General features: G+C 32.8%; 1 protein-coding gene and 1 non-coding gene across 2 annotated transcripts in view; both read right to left on the bottom strand.

The window, feature by feature from the left end:
- CCDC178 (coiled-coil domain containing 178) overlaps positions 1-22,979 on the bottom strand; it is a 374,243-nt gene that overhangs the window by 334,226 nt on the left and 17,038 nt on the right. Inside the window, exons 4-7 of the mRNA XM_055323597.1 lie at positions 18,307-18,329; positions 10,790-10,869; positions 8,104-8,304; positions 3,862-4,082 (exon numbers count right to left, since the gene is read on the bottom strand). Of these exons, the coding sequence (XP_055179572.1) occupies positions 3,862-4,082; positions 8,104-8,304; positions 10,790-10,869; positions 18,307-18,329 (525 nt within the window). The remainder of the gene's footprint in view (positions 1-3,861; positions 4,083-8,103; positions 8,305-10,789; positions 10,870-18,306; positions 18,330-22,979) is intronic.
- LOC129509179 (U6 spliceosomal RNA) lies at positions 13,566-13,672 on the bottom strand. Its single transcript, XR_008664293.1, has one exon. It is a non-coding gene; the product is annotated as a U6 spliceosomal RNA (small nuclear RNA).

Here is a 22,979-nt window from a genome sequence, read left to right as displayed (position 1 = left end):
GTGACGGACAATGGGTTGTTTCCACCTTGAGCTAATATAAACACTGCTAAATGCTATGAACATTTATGTACAATTTTTGTTTTTTTGAATATCAGTTTCCAATTCCTCAGAGTATATAATTGCTAGAGCATATGGTATTCTGTGTTAAACTCTGAGGAAATGCCAGTCTTTTCTACAGCATCTGCAACCATTTTACATTCCCATCAGCAAAGTACCACAGTTCCAATTTCTCCACATAGACATCAAAACTTGTTATTTTGTTTTATTTTTAATCCCACCCTAATGGGTGTGAGGGGTATCTCATTGTGATTTTGGCTTGCATTTCCCCAATGACTAATGATGTTAAATATCTATCTTTTCAAATGTTTCCTGCCCATTTCTACATCTTTTAGAGATATATCTACTCAAGTCTTTTGTCCATTTTTAATCAGGTTATTTGTCTGGAGTTGCTGAATTTAAAAAATTCTTTATATATTCTAGGTACTACACTGTTCTGAAATGTATAACCTGGAATATTTTCTTTCATTCTATAGGGTTTTTTTTTAACTTTTCTGATAGTATCCTTCTTCTCTCTTATTTTCACTGATATACAGTTGACACACAATGTTAATTTCAAGGGTACAACATAGTGTATTAACAAATCTACACATTATGCTGTGCTCACCACAAGTGTGGCTACCATCTGTAACCATAAAATGCTATTACAATCTCATTGACTATGTTCCCTATGTTGTACTTTAAAAAAATGGGGGGGTGTATTTATTTATGAGAGAGAGAGGCAGAGGAGGGACAGAGGGAAAGGAAGCAAGCAGACTGAACTGAACATGGAGCCTGACACAGGGCTCAATCTCATGACCCTTAGATAACCACCTGAGCCAAAACCAAGAGTCAGACACTTAACTGACTGTGCTACCCAGGAGCCCCTACTATGCTGTACCTTTTTTCCCAGTGACTTATTTATTCCATAACTAGAAGCCTGTACCTCCCATTCCTCTCCATTCATTTGCCTATACCTCCACTCCCTCCCCTCTGGCAACTACAGTTTGTTTTCTGTATTTACAGTCTATTCCTGGCTTTTTGTTTTGTTTTGTTTTTCAGATTCCACATATAAGTGAAATCATACAGTATTTGTCTTTCTCTGATTTATTTCACTTAGCATATCCTCTAGAGATCCATCCGTGTTGGCACAAATGGCAAGATCTCAATTTTATGGTTAATATTCTACTGTATATATGTATACCACATCTTCATCCATTCACCTATTGATGGACATTGAGGTTGTTTCCATAACTTGGCTGTTGTAAATAATGCTGCAATAAGACTGGAGTACATTTATCTTTTCGAATTAGTGTTTTTGTTTTATTTGGGTAAATCCCCAGTAGTAAAATTACTGGATCATATGGTATTTTTATTTTTAATTTTTTAAGGAACCTCCATACTGTTTTCCATAGTGGCTGCACCAACTTACATTCCCACAGCAGTGCATAAAGGTTCCTTTTTCTCCATGTCTTTGCCAAAACTTGCTACTTTTTGTCTTTTTGATTCTAGCTATTCTGACAGGTGTCAGGTGATATCTCATTGTGGTTTTGATTTATACTTCCCTGATTAGAGATGTTAAACATCTTTTCATATATATGTTGGCCATCTGTATGTTTTCTTTGGAAAAATGTCTTTTCAGGTCCCCTGCCCATCTTATATTATTTGGGTTTTTTTTTGGGGGGGGTTGTTTGTTTGGGGTTATGTAAACAATGGTTTACATAACCAATGTATATATAACCAATGGTTATATAACCATTCTGGTTATATAACCAGAAATCTGTATCTTTTGACTCCTTTTTCATTCATCCTTTAACTCTTGCATCTGGCAACCACCAATCTGTTCTCTGTATCCCTGAAATTGTTTTTTGTTTTGTTTTTCTTTTGATTCCACATATAAGTGAGATCATGTATGTGTTTTTCTCTGCCTGACTTATCACTTAACATGATCCCCTCAAGGTCCATGCCTGTTGTTGCAAATGGCAAGATTTCATCTTTTTGGCTGAGTAATATACCATTGTGTGTGTGTGTGTGTGTGTGTGTGTGTGTGTGTGTGTACCATAGCTTTATCCATTCATCCATTGATGGACACTTAGGTTGTTTCAGTATCTTGGCTATGGTACTAGCACTGGTACTGCATATGGTACCCAATATGCAGCCAATAATGGCTACTATAATAATAATGGGTATATAATATAATAATGGGTATATAACAGAGTATATAATAATGGGTACTGCTGACTAATGCAGCAGTGAGCATGGGGATACACACATCTTTTCAAGTTTGTGTTTTTTCTTCTAATAAATACCCAGAAGTGGAATTGCTGAGTCATAGAACAGTTCCATTTTTAATTTTCTGAGAAACTTCCATACTATTTTCCACAGTGGTTGCACCAATTTACATTCCCAGCAACAGTGTAGAAGGGTTCCTTTTTCTCCACAGTTTGCCAACACCTGTTATTTCTTGTCTTTTTGATTTTAGCTAGTTTTAGCTTTTGTTTTATTTATTAGCCATTCTGACAAGTATTAGATGATCTCTTACTGTGGTTTTGATTTGTATTTTCCTGATGATTAGTGGTGTTGAGAATCTTCTCATGTACTTGCTGGTTATCTGTATGTTTTCTTTGGAAAAATATCTATTCAGATTTTCTGCCTTTTTTATATCATATTATCTTATTTTGGTGTTGAGTTATATGAAGTTCTTGATTTCAGATATAACCCCGTACCAGATACATGATTTGCAAATTTTCTTCCATTCAGTATTTTGTCTTTGCATTTTGTTAACAGCGCCTCTTGTCATGCAGAAGCTTTTTAGGTTGATGTATCCATACTTATTTATTTTTGCTTTCGTTATCTTTGCTTTTGGTGTCAAATCCAAAACAGTGAATAAAAGGAACAGTAGTAGCTTGACCTCTAAAACAATGTCAGATTAAAAAACAACTAGCAGAAACTTATACAATGTTTGATACTATCTGAAGAAGAAAAAATAAATTATGCATGTGCTTAAATATATATACACATATATATGTATTAAAATATACAAAATGCACAAACAGATTTTTATGATAAGGTTGTGTTTGGAGAGCGAGGGAGGAAAATGGAACAGTTGAAAATACAGGACACATTTAACAAGTCTATTTACTTTAAAATAATAAAAAAAAGAATATGAAATAAATTTGCTCACTTAGTGGCAGGCATAAATAATTTTTCCATAGTACAATCCCACAATAGGAGAGTTAACGTTAATTAACCATTAAAAAGATTTTACACTTTATTTTTTTTAATAGCAAGGGACTTTATTTTTTTTTATTTTTATTTATTTATGATAGTCACAGAGAGAGAGAGAGAGAGAGAGAGGCAGAGACATAGACGGAGGGAGAAGCAGGCTCCATGCACCGGGAGCCCGACGTGGGATTCGATCCCGGGTCTCCAGGATCGCGCCCTGGGCCAAAGGCAGGCGCTAAACCGCTACGCCACCCAGGGATCCCGATTTTACACTTTATTATCATGAAAGTGACTAATATATTCTACTTGCATTTTCCCCAGTTCGATTTACAACTTCAAAAATTACCATGTTGTTTTAAATCTCTAAAACGTTGACTAAATATTACTAATACTCCTAAGTATAAAAGGGATGATGACAAAATTTAAATGATTATCAATTGACTGTATTATGTGTAGTTTAATAGTTCCTTTAGGAAATAAATAGAAGGTCCATTTTCAATGAAAATGAAACATTTAAAGATGTTAATTTCTCATAGCTGTATTATTTTTTAAACTAGATAACAATCTATAAAATGCATATCCATTCATTTATCCATTTACCTCAAATTTTTTTGTATAAAATTCTTTGAGAGTTTCAAGTTCTTTGTTGTGCTTTGAGTTAATTAGAGGACCATGTTTATTCATGTAGTCTATGTCTGCTTGAAGTTTTGCATTAGCTTCTTCTAATTTTGTCTTTTGTTCCTCAAAATGTTTTAGTTGATAAGCTTTATCTTCAAGATGCCATCGTAATTCTATAATATCTCTCAAATAAGCCTCGTGTTCTGAAATAGAAATAAATTATCTATTTATTTGAAATAGAAATAATATGAAATACTTTAGATTCAGAAATTACTTATCTGTGAAGCTTACTAAATTTAATGTTATTTTAATATTGCATTATAAAATATATTGCTTTCTTCATTTATTAGCAAAGGGATTAAAATATACATTCTATAAACTAATAATTGTTTTAGTACAAACCCTGCCCATTACAACCCATGTATATACTGGGTTATGTATAACCACTCTATAAATTACAAAATGAGGAAAAACTGCAAGAGTAGAGGCCTTCTAAAGTCATCTAGAAGTAAAATGATGCGGTAGGAATTATAAATGTCAGAAAGGAAATGGAAAAAATAAGTACTATTCTCTGTTGATAAAATTATGTATCAAAACACAAAAATATCAACTGAAAATCATTACAAATAGGGTAGCTTATATTTAAAAATGCTTATTGTTGTAAGCCACTGAGTCCCAAGGTGATTTGTTATGAAGCATTATTGTAGTAATAACATTAATTCATATGACTAAACAATGCAGAACAAAATTAGGATATTTAACATTATGCTATTACTGAGATCTTCTTCCACAGTAGAAACGCTCTTGTGAGCCTCTCTATGGGACACAATTATCTTCATACTCCATTCTTTCTGAATGGTCTATTCCCAGAATACTCTACCAGACCTCCTTTCACCAGTCTTCACATTCATGTTCTTTCCAACTCCCATTATTCCATTTTTTTTGCTACTTCCCCTTTGTATCACAGGACATTTCTCCTACAAGGTAATCTGTATTTAGCCTTTGCAAATTGAGATTGTAATAAACAGCTGCCCAAATTATGTCAACATACCATTCAATCCATACATAAACTGGTCTGTGATATTCTTTTTCTTTCCTTAGGTAATCAGTCATAGGGAAGTACCCATAGAGCTCTAAATGTAGGTTAAGGGAAAGACAGAGAATCTAAAGAAGCAGGTAAAAAAAATAATAAAATAAATAAATAAATAAATAAATAAATAAATAAATAAATAAATAAATAAATAAATCAAATTAAAGAAAGAAGCAGGTACAATGAGAGTACCAGGGAAATCTGAGTCGTTAGTTTCTTTGTGCCTTCAGACACTGCTTGAGTATGATAAATATACATACTTTTTTATTTTGTAAGGAAACACAGCTTTGCATATTGAATTTTAAATTTTAAGTTCACACAACACCCAATTTCTGATGAAAAACTTATTTCTGATGATCTTTTTGGATAGGAAAATAAAAAGACATTTGCTAGATTATTGGCTGCATATTGGGTACCAGTGCCTATCATTCTGTGGAGGAGGAGGATGTGACCAAGCAGAAAGGAAGGTAGTCAGATGTATAAAACCCCATCCTCTCCCTTCTCTATTATCTCCCATGGTCTCTTGCCCATTGGTTGAACCAGCAGGAAAAAAAGTAAAAAAGATATCTTTGATGTAGTCCATTATGAATCAGCTTCGTGAACCACGAAACAAAAGATACAAGTGTTAGTGGGCTGGTTAGGGCGATGAAAGGATAGGGAGGAGTAACCACAGATATCTAGACAAAATTGAATTTCCTCAATATTTTAATAAGTTATAAGGGTTTTTTTTGTAAAAATTATCAAAAATTCTATAAACATCATACTTAATATAAAGATTAAGGAAATTGAAAGTTTTTCCTGTCACAAAGCTAGAGACTTTGAGAATCTGAAATCTATAAGAATATATAATTCTGTAATCTGTAAAAAAAAGTATAAAATTTAGAAATTATATCTTAGATATATCAATATAAAGGCAATATATTCCTGAAAGTACATTACTTTTCAGGAATATTTTACAAACAGAAGGCATCTAAAAACTATATAGTAAATAATGAATTTAAATTTCATTGCATGTTTTAGCTATTTAAATAAAATAGATGAACATAATTCAGTTTTTTAAGTAGATCTTCAATAGTTTTTTAAAGATCTTTAAGGAGATCTTTAAGTAAAAGATAGCCAAGTAATAAATTATCAACAATGGCAAGAATGTATTCCATCATTGAAAATGCATTTATAAGGCTTGTAGAATGTGTATGTATGTATCTCAATTTGATTTTATTTTGATAATTCCTTAAGTAGAACTTCATATAAACCACAAACAACAGCATCTACTCTTATAAAGGCCATATGAAGTTATGTAGAAATTTATCAGTAATATGTTAATTAAAACCAGCTACCACCGACTCTTCTACTACTGACAAGGGCTTCCCAAATATTTTTAAAAATTGTAGGGGCATCTGGGTGGCACAGTCTCTTAAGTATCTGACTTTTGGTTCTGGCTCAGATCGTGGTCTCAGGATTGTTGAGCTCAAGCTTTGCCATTTAGCAAGGAGTCCACCTAAGATTCTCTTTTCCTCTGCCTCTGCCCCTTCTGTGCTCTCACTCTCTAAATAAATAAATCTTTTAAAAAAAATTGCAGATAACTCCTTGTGATGTAGATGTGAATGTGAATCTGCTCAAAATCTGGGTTCCAGAATTTCTCAGGATGCCTATCCTGATCCTTTTGTACCTCTGGCTGCCTCTAAAACACTAATTTGTATGTAAGTATGAATTTATAAATTACATACCTATGCTATGGTATTAGTACAGTATAAACAGCATAAATTCTATTCAAAAACTTTGTGAACCAAAACACTCACTCCAAGCCTGAATTATTTATTTTAATAAATAGTTACAGACATGAAATGTTTTGTAAAATGCATACTTTAATGTGTGGGTAGAAAAAGGTCTACTCTTACTTGAGTTTTGAGCACTTTTTGCATAATTTATAGAATTAACTCTTTAGTAAAGGGCAAAAAAGAGCACAGACAAGGCTGAATAAAATTCATCCAGTCTAGGCTCTGGGCAATTTACTGCTTCTTGAGTTCTACTCCAGGAGGTAGTGAGTTCAATCTGTGAGCTCAGTATTACTTTAAAAGGAGTAAACAGTCATTAAATTTATTGCATTCATTTAATTTATTGTATTAAAATAACATAATCAAGGAACTGCTGGATAACTGTATTTCATCAGGTGCAGTGAAAGCAAAATTAAACCCAAATAATCAAGAAAGAAAAAAAAAAGAATAAAATTTAAAATATAAATAAAAGTTCTAGTCTTTTCTTGCAACTCCTTAAAATGTATACACCTTACTTTGGAAACTATAGTTTTAAAGACGTAAACTAAAGTAAATGTGGCTGTTCAGTTTGATACATTCTTTAATGTTTCAGAGTAATAATTAATAGCCTCCTTTTTCCTCTCAAAAGTGTCTTAGTTTAAATGACAGGTTTATGAGCACCTTAATATAACCCACTTATAAAGCATATGAATCCTAAATTTTTAACTGATATAAAATTTATTTATAAAAGAGTTTCAACCTCAGGTGAATCAAGTAGTCAGGCATGCTTAATAGGCAGTGGTTGGAGAATGAAAAATCTAATACCTTTAGACTGTTTAATACTTTACGATAGGTCCCTTATTCTGTAGTCAAAAAAACAGTGTTTCCTTTTTAAACATTTGTTACCTACATGATTCTTGGGAACATCTCCAATTTTATTGTCTGCTGGAAGTTCCGAATAAAACCTACTACTGAATTCTCTAAAGCAGATGTATGTTGCTAAAATATCACTTTAAGTCTTTTATTTTTCCCAGATTTAAAGATATGGTCAATGATACCAACTAGAAATCAATTAAATTTCTAAATTTCAACTACTGCAATAATGTAGTCATCATTGGAAATATGTGTGAAAAATCTGAATGTCCCTTGGGCACCATGAATGCAATGGAATTACCAACAAAAACCAAACTACAGAAGATCCAGGTTTGCTAAGTGCAGTCCCAGCTATATATATGAATTCAGTGCTAGCATTAATAACATCTTTCAAAATGCACTCGTTTGGATGCAATACAATATGGGCAGAGTTGACTTTTTCAGAGCTTCAATTGATTATTCCTGCCCTCAAAGTAACTGGCAATAAGAAAAAAATTTTACTATTACCTTTTTGCACAGCTAGTGGGATTTCTTCAAGTCTCCAGATTGACCAAGAGTCAATTTTCATGTGAATATTTTTCTTTCTTGATTTTTGTTGCTTTAAAGCTTCTTCAGCTTCTGCACGGTCAGTTTCTAGACTTTTAATGAGATGAATGGCCTCTGATAGCAATGTTTCCATTTCCTGCTTTAATTCTGGACACTTTTCATCTTAAAGTAGAAATATGTATCACATTTTTTTAGTGACTCAGCCTATAAAGTAGGTGGTGGGAACATATGTACTAACTGTATTATTATTCTTTTTAATAATTGTATGTTTAATGAGAGAATTTTAGAAAAATGAATCAGCCTTTCAAAGACAGTTTTATTATAATACAATCATAACATTAATTATAATCTTTGAAGACAGATTTTGAAGTCAACATTTTGTAAAATAATTAGAATAGAGAAATTTCAAGCAATATCTTCATGTATATTTTATCTCAAAAATATTTTCTTCATAAACTATATTAGAGAGCTTTATTTGTAAATTATGTTTGCGTTTTCTCTCATTCTATGACAAAAGCAAATCATAATGATTACATGAGATAAATATCGAAAATCCTCAAATGGTTCCTAGAAAACAAGACATTTTATATTCCTTATCAGGTAATAACATCCCTAGTTAGCCCTGCTAGGAATTTATCATTTCCAAACTCCACTTATTTAGTTACAACACAAATTAACTCCTGTAATGAGAGATATTTGTGATCCCTGGTTCATAGCTCTGAAATGATATGGTTTAATGTTAACGAATTGATTAACATGGGTATTCATTCATTTGTTTGTACCAGAAATGCACAGAAGGTCTGTTATGTTCTGGGAAATATGCTCTCTCCCTAGAGATAGATCACTAAGGAAGATGGATATGGGTTCCACTCTGGTGAGATTTATACTTGTAAACAGTGACTTTTGCCAAAACGTAACATGACAAGAAGGCATAAACAAACACAAAGTGTCAAGAAAGGCAAAGCCTCAAAGCGCTAAGGCTAAGGGAAACAGTAAAACTGGTTCAAGAAAAAAGACAACTAATAGACCTCTGTTTTGTTTTGTTTTACTTTGGACAAAGCAATAATTTTCTGCTAGAAGATAACATTATATATGGGTTATAAGTGCAAGCTCAGTCACATAGCTTCTACTTCTAACCTAGCAGGTCTATCACAGAAATTCAGCATGCTGCCTGAAAAGAATTCTTCAGAAACGGAAACAAGAATTCTTCTTGTAATGCATAAAAACTATCTCTTTATGGACTGGCCCTTTATTTAGTCTCTATTTATTTGGTTTATTGTCTTCTTTTTTCATGTTCTACCACATCCCGGACACTCTATACCCTTAATTGTCTGGTTTTTTTCATAGTAACATACACAGTGAACACTGTATTCCCCAACCAACTTATGATCTATTCAATTTCTATAAAAAGATTTCAGCCTGAAATGTTTAATGAAGTTAATGCCACTTAAATCACTTCTGATGTGATATAATTCTTACCAAAAATGTCTATAATGTTTGTATGAGTTATCTTTTGTTATCTTTTGTAGTGTTTCTATGAGAGCATTCTAAAATAAATGCTGTGTTTATGACCTAAGATGCCTCCAGTTCGTTGTATTTAATCTCTCAATTTTTTTCTAGAATACCATATCAATTAGTCTTACTGTTTCATACTGAGTAGGTAGGTAACCACCTGCAATTTTTTTTAGTACAAACACTTAATTACAATAAATCTTCCTCAACCGGATACTGTCTTGTACTTTGGAACCAAATATATGAGTTTACAATAAACATAATTGTAGTTAATTTAACTGTTATTGTAGCCATTAACATATTAATCTTCTCCTAGCATTTGTCATGTGAAAAATTAAGTAATGAATGAGGATTTTTCTTCAGTGTAGATACATATAGTGAAAAGTAAACACTAAAAACAGAGCCTCACTGTAAGATACAGCTTTGAAAAACAAAATTTTAGTACTTTTAATAGTCCTGAATTCATTAGTTATTTCTCATGGAAGATGTTTAACAAAATTTTGCGGTGAGGGAAGGAAGATGTGTTTAATATAATATTAAGAATACATTCAAATATGTTGAAGTAATTTTAATACAAAGTTTATTATAATATACATATTGGACATTTTATAAATTGTGACAAGATATTACTCTTAACTTATACATATAAATATTATAATATATATTAATAAATATACATACAGTAGAGCCTTAATGTCCAATATGGCAGCCATGAATCTTATGTGACTATTTACATTTAACATGTTAAAATTAAATTGAAAAATTAAATTGTAAGTCCTCTTAGCTACATTTCAAGCAGCTACTGTATGTGGCTGATAGCTACTCTACTGGATAGTGGAAATAGAGAACACTTTGATTATCTCAGTACATTCTACTAGATAGCACTGAATTATGTTTAGCTTCTTGAGAGGTGGTCAGGGATCACTACATCCTCAGGACCTAGATCAGTATATGGTATAATACGTATTCACTGAATTTTGTTGATAAATGATATAGAAGACTTTCCTCTATTAGATACTCACAAGAATTATAAAACTCTTAAAATGAGTATTGTGAAAATTAAAAATGTGTTAAATGAAAGTCAATGAGCTTTAAAATATAATTTCACTTATTTAAGTATAAGGAACAACTTTACCTCTCTCTTCTGGTTTAACCTCTTTCACTGGTGTAGCAACACTCCAATCTTGCTTCTGGTCTTGTGTAGCAGTTCTGCTCCTGTGTAAAGGGAAAAAAATAATCAATTAATAAATAACTGCTGGACTTAAAGTTTAAAGTTAGTAAAAAAAAATTTAGGTGCTTCTTTAACATTAAACTTGAAATGTTTGTAGTGAAACTTACCATACATGCTAATGCTACCATATAAGAGTAATAGAGCAAAATTCTAATACATAATGGGCCTTTTTATTTATTTTTTTATTGGAGTTCAATTTGCCAACATATAGCATAACACCCAGCACTCATCCCGTCAGGTGCCCCCCTCAGTGCCCATCAGCCAGTCACCCCATCCTCCTGCCCACCTCCCTTTCCAGTTCCCCTTGTTCATTTCCCAGAGTTAGGAGTCTCTCATGTTCTGTCTCCCTCACTGATATTTTCACTCCTTTCCCCTTTATTCCCTTTCACTATTTTTTATATTCCCCAAATGAATGAGACCATATAATGTTTGTCCTTCTCCGACTGACTTATTTCACTCAGCATAATACCCTCCAGTTCCATCCACGTCGAAGCAAATGGTGGGTATTTGTTGTTTCTAATGGATGAGTAAGATTCCATTGTATACATAGATCACATCTTCTTTATCCATTCATCTTTCCATGGACACCGAGGCTCCTTCCACAGTTTGGCTATTGTGGACATGGCTGCTAGAAACATCGGGGTGCAGGTGTCCCGGCGTTTCATTGCATCTGTATCTTTGGGGTAAATCCCCAGCAGTGCAGTTGCTGGGTCGTAGGGCAGATCTATTCTTAACTCTTTGAGGAACCTCCACACAGTTTTCCAGAGTGGCTGCACCAGTTCACATTCCCACCAACAGTGCAAGAGGGTTCCCCTTTCTCCACATCCTCTCCAACATTTGTTGTTTCCTGTCTTGTTAATTATCACCATTCTCACTGCTGTGAGGTGGTATCTCATTGTGGTTTTGATTTGTATTTCCCTGATCATAATGGACTTTATACCTTATGGTAAATTTATAGAAATTTATGACATGAATGCCCCGAAAATATTGTAGGGGATATTAAAGCAGTTAAAAAAAAAAATGGACAGCCTGTGTGGCTCAGCAGTTTAGCGCCACCATCAGCCCAGGGTGTGATCCTGGGGTCCCGGGATCGAGTCCCATGTCGGGCTCCCTGCATGGAGCCTGCTTCTCCCTCTTCCTGTGTCTCTGTCTCTCTCTGTGTGTCTGTGTCTCTCATGAATAAATAAAATATTAAAAAAAAAGAATTGGAAAAGGGGGTTAATATTGTAAATAATTTAAGAGCTATTTCTCTAACTTCAGTTTACCAGTTTCTGGGGTCCCATATAAATTACAAGGACCAAAAATGATTCTTCAGATTTGAAATTAATAAGGTTTTAGCAAATATCTAAATTAAAATGTTCTTTCTTTTCTAAAGAATTTTTCTAGGGCACCTGAATCTTTCACAGTTGGTTAAATGTCTGCCTTAGGACCAGGTCTTAATCTCAGGGTCCTGGGATCCAGCCCTGCATCAGGCTCCCTGCTCTCCCTCTCCCTTTCCCCACAGCTCATGCACACTCCTTGCATTACATGCTCTCTCAAATGAATATCTTCAAAAAAAATTTTTATAAATAATATTTTTGGTAAACCTTTCATTATATTTAAAAAGAAGTATTTTCCTCTGATAAAAGTTACAGGAACAATAGTATCAACAACAAAGCAGAGAGTGTTATTTTTATTAACTTATTATTTTTTCTTATTAAAGTATTACAAATTAAAGGAATTTTAAAGAGACCAAAAACATTAATATAATCAATAATTCATTTATTTTAGATATAACATTCTTATGATATTTCAATTTTTATAAAACTACAGTCATAAAATATTGTATGCTGCTTTAGTACATGACGTTGTTTCCCGTATATTTGACTACAGTTTAATATTTCTGATGGTTGCATATTATTTGTCTCATTGTAGCTCCACAATTTATTTAAGAAAGCCTGTTTATTATGTGGTCATGGAAATATTCATTATATTTTCCTCCTTATTTTAATTTCATTTTTAAATATTTTTGTTAAATAATCTAGTGTATTTTTTCATTTGAAAATTTTTAAAAAATGTTGAGTCATCAGTATGCTACACACCCGAAACTGATGTAACAATACGTGCAAACTATACTAAAAATTTTCATTAAAAATAAAACATTCACACCACAAAAAAGTAAAATAAATAAATAAATAAATACATGCATACATACATACATACAAGCATGTGGGTTTTTAGAGGGGGAGTGTGTAAAGGTATAATTGGGTGATGGGAATTAAGGAGGCCACTTGATGCAATGAGCACTGGGTGTTATATGCAACTGATGAATCACTAAATTCTATCTCTTAAAATAATAAAAAATAATAATAAAAGTAAAGATAGAAAAATAATTGTCCCAGCAAATAATGTTCTCCCTACTGGCTTGTAACACCAATTATACGATATATTAAATTATTACACATAATTGAATCTATTTTTGTGTCTTTTATTCTAAATTTGTGTTCATTTTTGGGCCAGCAAAATTGTTTTAATTCTTACATATATTTTGATTGCGGCAAAAGTCACATAACATAAAATTAACCATTTGGAAGTGTAAACTTCAGTGGCATTTACTACACTCAATATTGTGCAATCATCATCCTCATCTAGCACCAAAACATTTTTATCACTTAAGAAGAATAGCCTCATTTATTTTATTTCAAATATGGAACACTTCATGAATTTGCATGTCATCTTTGCAAAGGGGCCATGCTAATCTTCTCTGTATCATTCTAATTTTAGTATATGTGCTGCAGAAGTGAGTACTAGCCTCCCATCTCTATGAATTTACCTGTTACAGATATTTCATATAAATTTCTCATACAATAGGTAACTTTTTGTATCTGGTTTCTTTAAATTAGCATGCTGGTTTAGAAGTTTATCCATGTTGTAGCATGTATCAAAATTACTTTTATGGTTGAATAATATTCCATTGGATAGCTGAAAAATTTAAGGTTATTTCTACCTTTTGGCTACCATGAATCCTGATGATATGAACATTTGTATATAAGATTCGTCCGAACACCTATTTTGAAATCTTTTCTGTACATACTTCAGAGTGGAATTGCTTTGTCATATGGTAATTCTAGGATTAACTTTTTGAGGAACCACCAAACTTTTTTCAAAGTGGCTAAACTATTTTACATTCCCACTAGCAATGTATGAGGTTTCCAATGTTGAATAAAAGTGAGAAGAGTAAGCAACTTTGTGTTGTTCCTGATCTTAGGTTGAAAACTTTTGGTCTTCGCCATTAAGTATAATTTGAGTTGAAGGTTTTTCATAAATGTCCCTTATCAGCTTTCCAATCTGTTTTTTTGAGATGTTCACATGGATTTCCCCCCCTTCATTTTATTACTGTGGCTATATTATACATTATTTTTTTGTATTTTGAACTACCCTTACACACCTAGGAGAAATCTCACTTGGTCATGATATATAATTCTATTAATATGTTACTGGGTTCAGGTTGTTAGTACTTCATTAAAGATTTTTGCATCTATATTCATAAAGCCATTGGTCTACATTTCTTTTTGTCATGTCTTTATCTGGTTCTAGTATGAAGATAATGCTGGCCTCATAGAATGAATTGAAAAGTGTTCCTTTTTTGTTTTACTTCCAACATACTGTGTCTCTGGATCTCAAGTGAGTCTCTTATAGGCAGCATATAATTGAAGCATGTATTTTTATCCATTCTATCACTCTCTTTTAATGGTAAAATTTAATCAATTTTCATGAAAAGCAATTACTATTAAGAAAGGACTTATTTCTGTCATTTGCTATTTGTTTTCTACAATTCTTAAATATTTTTCATTCTTTAATTTCTCCATAATTGCCTTCTTTTGTGGTTAATTGATTTTTTTCTAATGTATTTAGTTTCCTTATTGGATTTATGTTGATGTTTTTGTTTTATAGAATTTTTCTTAGTGGTTCACTAGAGACTATAATTATCATCTTAACTTCATAAAAATTAAGTTTGAATTAAAATCAGCGTAGTTTCAGTAGTATTACAAAAAAAAAACTCTGTTCCATTACACCTCTGCTCCCTCCCTTTATGTTGTCATTTTTACAAATTATATATGTATGCATTGTGTGCCCATTAATATAGATTTATAATTTTATCCATTTAAAAATTATATAGAAAAATAAAAGAGATGCAAAATAAAAATGCAACCACACTGAATTTTCTATTTTTGAAGCTACTTTACTGTTTATTTCTTCATATGGCTTCAAGTTACTGTCTAGTGTCCTTTCATTTCTGCCTAAAAGACTACCTTTAGGATTTCTGATAGAACAGTCTGCTAGAGATAGATCCCCTCAATTTTTGTTTATCTGGAAATATCTTAATTTCTCCTTTTTTTTAAAGGATATTTTTCCCAGATTCAGAATTCCTGTTTGAGGTGTTTTGTTTTGTTTTTTCTCCCGGGACTTTATTTTTTTTTAAATTCTATTTTTTTTAATTTTTATTTTTTTATGTATGATAGTCACAGAGAAGGAAAGAGGCAGAGACACAGGCAGAGGGAGAAGCAGGCTCCATGCACCGGGAGCCTGATGTGGGATTCGATCCCGGGTCTCCAGGATCGCGCCCTGGGCCAAAGGCAGGCACTAAACCGCTGCACCACCCAGGGATCCCTCTCCCAGGACTTTAAATGTGTCATTCCACTGGATGTTTGCCTCCATAATTCCTTTTATTTTTTAAGATTTTATTTATCTACTTGAGAGAGAGAGAGAGAGAGTACAGAGGGAGAGGAAGTAGACTCTCTTGAGCAGAAAGCCCAATTCAGGGCTCAATTCCAGGACCTGAGGTGGAGGCAGATTCTTAACCAACTGAGCCATCGAGGTATCCTTGACCTCCATAATTTCTGATGATAAACTATTATTTTTTGAAGTATCTTACATATTTATTTGAGAGAGAAAGAGCATGAGCAGGGGGAGGGGCAGAGGAAGAGGAAGGAGCTGACTCCCTATTAAGCAGGGAGCCTAATGTGGGACTCGATTCCAGGACCCTGAGACCATGACCTGAGCCAAAGGCAGATACTTAACCAACTGAGCCACCCAGGTGACCCCTGGCTGTTATTTTTATTGAGGATCCCTTACTCATGATGAGTCACTTCTCTCACTGCTTTTTTTTTTTTAATATTTTATTTATTTATTCATGAGAGACACAGAGGGAGAGAAAGGCAGAGACACAGGCAGAGGAAGAAGCAGGCTCCATGCAGGGAACCCGACGTGGGACTTGATCCCGGGTCTCCAGGATCACGCCCTGGGCTGACGGCGGCACTAAACCACTGGACCACCCAAGCTGCCCCCTCACTGCTTTCAAGATATTCTTTGTCCCAGGCTTTCAATGATTTGACCATAACACGTGGATCTCTGAGTTTATCCTGCTTAGAGTTCACTGAGTTTAGTAAAAGTATAAATTCATGTCTTTTATGAAATTTGGGGAGTTTTAGCCAGCCAATGTTTCTTCAAATATTCCTTCTTCCCCTTTTCTCTTCCCCATTATACTTGAACTCCCACTATGCATATATTTGTTTTTGTGATGGTATCCCTCAGATCTATTAGTTCATTTTACTTCATTCTTTTGTCTTTCTGCTCCTCAGCCTGAATAATCTCAATTGACCTATTTTCAAGTTCACTGATTCTTTCCTCTGCCTGTTGAAATCTATTGATGAACATCTCTAATTAATTTTTCATATAGTTATTATACTTTTCAGCTCCAGAATATCTACTTGGTTCATTTTTTTTTTTTTTTTTTTAGATTTTTATTTACGATAGTCACAGAGAGACAGAGAGAGAGAGAGAGAGGCAGAGACACAGGCAGATGGAGAAGCAGGCTCCATGCACCGGGAGCCCGACGTGGGATTCAATCCCGGGTCTCCAGGATCGCGCCCTGGGCCAAAGGCAGGCCCTAAACCGCTGCGCCACCCAGGGATCCCTACTTGGTTCATTTTTATAACATCTATTTCTTTATTGATCATCCTAATTTGTTGAGACATTAGTCTCCTGGTTTTAACTGTCCATAGTTTCCTTTACCTCTTTGAGACTATTAATTAATTATTGTCTAATAAGTTCAACATTTAAGCTTTCTTAGGGCCATTTTTTTAATTTTTCTTTTTCTTTTTTTCCCCTTGTTAGTGAGACAGACTTTTTTTTTCTTTGCCTGTTTCATAATTTTTGTAGAAAACTGGACATTTTAAATAGTTTAATGTGAAATGGAAATAAGATAACTTTCCCTCTGTTGGGTCTGTTGTTGCTACTTATTGTGGGTTGTTGTTTCTTTGTTTAGTAGTTCCAAATACATTTTGTAATGCCTGTATTCTTTGTCATGTGTGGCCACTAAAATAAGTGTTTCATTAGCTTACTGGTAAACTCATGTTTTGTTCAGGTATCTTAAATACCTGGAGTCAAAATTAAAAAAAAAAAAAGAAAGAAAGAAAGAAGGGGAAGGAAAGGAAGGAAAAGGGAAAAGGAAAAGGAAAAAAAAAACCACTCTTCTAGTTTTAGCAGACTAACTCTGTGTTGAAGTATTCCTTCAATGCTTACCCAAACTGTTTACAACTCTGCTTCTACTTTCAATTGTTGCCCACACAGACCCTAAGGTCAGCCAGAAATAAAAGATCAGGGTTTTCTTGGGTCTTCCCTGAATATGTGCCTAGCTTAGTCATATGCATGCCCTTCTTGATTCTCCAGGATATATAAGAGCTTTGAAAGCCCTTTTTTCCCCTATGTATCTCTTCTTTTCCAGGCATTTTGATCTGTCTAATGTTTATCTCAAATGTTAATTCACAGCTGCAGACGTGGTGGCAAGACCATGCCTTTAAAGGCTTTCAGTAAACACTGCCTCTAAGTGGTTCCAGCTGAGTGATTGCTCAAAGTCAGGCAAAACAAAGACAAGCCTTTGTGCTGGTTCTTTGAAAACCCATCAGACAGGTCAAAACACTGAAACACAATTCTCTGAGAATAAGGGTCCATATTGTTTTTTCTGGCACTAGCAATCTGCACCACAAATACACACTGCTCTCTTCACGGCCAGCACTGATCTGGGGGCTAGAGGATGGCAAGTGTGCGATTTATAGTACCACAGTGCTCTCCTAATACAATGCAACAGACTCTTCATTAACTTTTCCCCTAGTTGTTGTGTTTTACTAAATTCAGATTTCTACAATTCTAACCAATGTTTGCCAACCTTTTCTTGTGGTGGGACAGAGTCCCAGAGATCCCTATTTTACCATTTACAGTAATATCATAGTTCTTATATTTTCAAAAAATACATTTTAATATCAAATATGAAAAATTCTGCTTTTAATTTCCTGCTTATTTTGCAATAAAACTCACATACAGCACCTTAGTCATTAAAATGTAAACATAAAAACAATTTTAAAAGAATGAAAGGTGCTTACCATTCTTCAAAAGAAGTTTCAAACTGTCAAAATAAAAGATCTCAGTAAGAATCAAACTTTAAATATCTCAAAAAATAATAGTAGACTTAGCTTATATTTGAAATCACTGATAGAACTCTAAGTACTACTTCACATACCCCATTACACTTTTGTCAAACGATGTTCTATTATTTCTAAAACAGATATATACATTTCTACTACCTAGTCCTTTCATTATTATCCCCACCTAATTGTTCCTACCTTCATCTGCGTTTTCAAATCTCATTCCTTCATCAAAAGCCTGTTCAATGCCACTTATTCCCAAAAGACTTTCCATATAATCAGAGGCACTTTATATCCATTAAATTTTAATACATAACCAAAGAATGGAAAACACTCTTGGGTAAGATCACAAATATTTGGTTTCCCATAGTGTCCCTCTTTTATTTTAGACTATAAACTCTATGGTAGGAGTCATGATCTACAGATATAGTCTCAGAGTATCCTGGGCCATTAGTGACACAAAATACCAAAAACACAAGGAATACACAGTTATAATTTTATGGGTTTCTTAGATAATCTCTAATTCCAGATGTTAGGTTGGGACACATTACTTCTTTTCAATTCCCATGTCATACAAATATTTCTGAGAAAAATATATGTCAATAAAATCATTGTAACATATATTATACAATTCCAGAAATAGAAAGAAGTCAGATGGATTATCAGTGAAAATAAAGCAAAGAAAAATATAACTCAGAAGAAAAAATGAAAACCATTTCAGGAGAGGTAAAAGGTTTCTCTGTGGAGCACATGAATGTATGTAATAATAAGTAGGTGATAAAGTAAAAAACTGAAAGCCTGCCTGTGGTGAAGCAGACAAGTCATTGCTTTCCATTCTCAAAATCTAGAATACATGGCTGAGAAGTTTGGTTTTTTTTTTTTTTTTTTTTTGTATTTTTGGGTTTTTTTTTTTTTTGCAAAAAAAAATATTTTTAGTAAAGTATAAGATACCTAAAGTAAGGTCCACATCTCATAAATGGACAGCCTGGGGAATTTTCATAAGGTGAATGCACCCTTATAACTAGCAAGCATATCAAGTAGATGCCTTCTTGTCACGCCATGAGAAGACCTCTCTGGCCACACTGAAGATCCATCTAAGACAGAAAGGCTAAGAATGGAAGTTGTGGTTCTAGAGAGAAACAAAACAGAGCCTACCTAACTAGCAGAATCTCACATAGAAAGAAACTAGTGTGTAAAAAAAAAAAAAAAAAAGCTGGTGCATCAATGCATGAAAATATTTTAAGGAGTTACAACAAACTCAAATGTACGCTTATTTAAATTAAAAAGCTGCCTAAACATATTACTTCCTTTTTACAAAGAACTCCAGTATAAATTTTTATATACTGGATAAAAGTCTTTGATGTAAGGAGGCTCTGAAAGCTGCTAAAAAAACAAATAACAGCAACAACAACAATAACAACAACAAAGCCAGTAAAAACTTATGCTTACAACCAGTAATCAGTCTGGTCCATCATTTATAAATACAAAAAATAAAAAAGAGTATACAAATATTTGAGGAATAATTAAGAACATAAAAAACAAGATAATTTACTAAAGATATAACAGAAATGCTGGGATGCACAAAAGTGAATATAATAAAAAATTCAAGATATATATATACACATATATATATTTCTCCAAAATATTAAAAAAAGAAAGATGAAGTTTAAGAATCTTATCCAAATATGAAAAAGGACTGAAATAAGTAATCATTTCATTACCTATATGAATGAGAATTTAGTTTATTATAAAATTTACATTACAAATCAAAAGGAGTTAGACAAGTCAATGAATGATATTAGGGTAATTTAAACAATCATTTAGAAGAGGTAAAGTATGTGCCTCATGCCATAAAATGGTAAACTTCAGATGTAAAAAAGCCAAAGTATAAAAAAAGAAGTATTGAAAATAAGAAAACATTTTAATAATCTTGATATGAGGAAAATTTTGTTAAACAATTCAAAATTTGTCAGATAATGGATTGATTTTACATACAAATTTCCCTATGAAAGAATACTATGAATAAGTTAAAAATTAGTACAAGCAGAAAAAAAAAACTGTAACCAACAGGAGAGAAAATGAGATAGAAGAGATTAAAAATGCTTCTATACATATATAAAAAATAACAAATTCAAAAAAAATTTTGGGGAAAACTATATGAACAGAAATTAATAGAAAATTAAATGTGAATGGGCAGAAAGCATAGAATGCTCAATTTATGCATGCCAACTGATCTATATATATATTTTTTTTAGTTATATCTATGAACATGTACATACAATTACATATACACAAATATATGTTAAATATATTAATATGTAAAAAACAGTACTTTAACTTTAAACTTACATTATGTTTTCATAAATTTGCCCATGTCCGTCATTACCTTATATTTAGACCTCCCCTCTAAACTAGTTTCAGTATTTGCTACACTACTGAACTTTTCTTGTGTTACAGTACAATAGATTTAATGGGATCTAAAAAAACTTTTGAAGAGATTAAATTCATCTACAAAGTTTAAAAAATGCAGTTGTTTGAAATCCCAATGGGTTTTCCATGTAATATGACGAGTGTATTCTAAAATTTGTATGTACCAAGAATAACCAAAGAAGTATAAAAAAGAAAAAAAGAGGGAACTACCATAGCAGATACTGAAACATATTATGAAGCATGTTTAGTAAAATAAGGTATTGTAACAGAGAGGTAAAAATAACCAGTAGAATAATGGAGTCAGGAATAGATACAATTATGTATGAAAATTTGATATATGATAGATAATGCACAGCTGATTTGTAAGAAATGACTGGTTTTTCCAATAAAATTAATGTTACAAAAAAGTAATTTTTCGTATTTTTATGAATGAAAATAACGACCTATTCCATTCTCTGGGTATACACACACACATACACACAAAGCAATTCCACATTGTTTAAAAATAAATCTTAAGCAAAAATATTTACTATTTCAGAAGAAATATAAGAAAAATTTTAGGACTCTGCAGTATGGAAAGAGTTCTTAAACAAGATGCAAAACATTTAAAATAAAGGGAAAGTGATAAATGTAAGTACATTAAAATTAAAAACTTACTTTAACTAATAGATATCATAAAGTAAAAAAAAAACTGAGAGGATAAGTTTAAAATATATATAACAAACCAAAGATAGTAATTTGTTCCTACAGGTCTATAAGAAAAATCCAAATAAACCCAAAGAAAATGCACAGAACTAAACAGGCAGAGAAGAGAATGAGCATTCAATGATTATATTATTAGTTCCTAAACTAATTAATAATTAGGATTTTATATAATACTTTTCTAACAGAAATTTCATAGATTAAGGCCCAGAAGTTAGAGATAATCAAAACTAGAGCAGAATGCTGAAGGGACATGAGTTTCTTGGTATTGTCTGAGGTAACTAATGTGATCTCAAACTAATCAGTCACCTGGCAGCTTGAGTAGGACAGGTAGGCCAAGACAGCCTCACTCACAAATCTGGTGGTTTGTGCTGGCTACAGGTTGAGCCCCTCTCTATTTTGTCATTCATCGTCAAGGAGGCTATATCAATTAGGCTTATTTACAGGGGAAGCTTAGAGGAACAAGAAAGTGACAGCAGAGGCTTCAAGGTCTCTTGAGACTTTGCTTAGAAGTTGTATATTTCTTCTGATACATCTATTGTTCAATGCAAATCCCAAATCCAGTCAATATTTAAGGGTTGGGAGAAAATGGTTTGCCTGTAATGGAAGGAGGTATAAAGGACAAAGAGCCATTTTTAATACCCCGTTATCTTACCTTGATCACAAGAATATACATGCCGCCTATATACAAAAATTTTCGGACTTAAATATAAGTGCTAAAACCATAAAACTTCTAGAATAAAACATGACTTGGGAGTTTGCAATTCTTAGACCTAACACCAAAAGCATAAGCAACAAAAGAAAGAAATAAGAAACTGAACTTCATCAAAATTAAAAACTTTTATACACCAAGGGACATTATAAAAAAAGTGAAACAAAACCTACACAAAGAAAATGTTTGCATGTCATATATTCATATAGTCTACGTCTGTTGGAAGCTTTGCATTAGTTTCTTCCAATTTTGCCTTTTGTTCTTCAAAATGTTTTAATTAAGCTTTATCTTCAAGATGCCACATTAATTGTATATTTCTCAAATAGACTTCATGTTCTAGACACAAATTTTATCTCAATTAAAACAATTAAGAAAATTGGAATAAAATATGGACTTTAATTAGCAATGATGTAACAATATTGATTCTTTAATTGTAACAAATGTACTATCCTAATGTAAGATGTTAAAATAGGGAAAATGTGGTCGAGTATATATGAAATCTCTATATTATCTTCTCAATTTTTCCGAAAGTCTTGAACTGTTCTAAAATGAAGTTTATTTTAATAAAACAATACTATTTAGGAGAACATAAAAATGGCTGAACTAAACGAAAGTAAATTGGGATCCCTGGGTGGCTCAGCGGTTTGGTGCCTGCCTTCTGCTCAGGGCGTGATCCTGGAGTCCTGGGATTGAGTCCCACATTGGGCTCCCTGCATGGAGCCTGCTTCTCCCTCTGCCTTTTCTCTGCCTTTGTCTCTCTCTCTCTCTCTCTCTCTCTGTCTCATGA

The sequence above is a fragment of the Nyctereutes procyonoides genome, unplaced genomic scaffold, assembly GCF_905146905.1.
Source record: "Nyctereutes procyonoides isolate TBG_1078 unplaced genomic scaffold, NYPRO_anot_genome, whole genome shotgun sequence".
Lineage (NCBI taxonomy): Eukaryota > Metazoa > Chordata > Mammalia > Carnivora > Canidae > Nyctereutes > Nyctereutes procyonoides.
The sequence above is the reverse complement of the archived record's forward strand: the minus strand, read 5'-3'. Positions and strand labels throughout refer to the sequence as shown.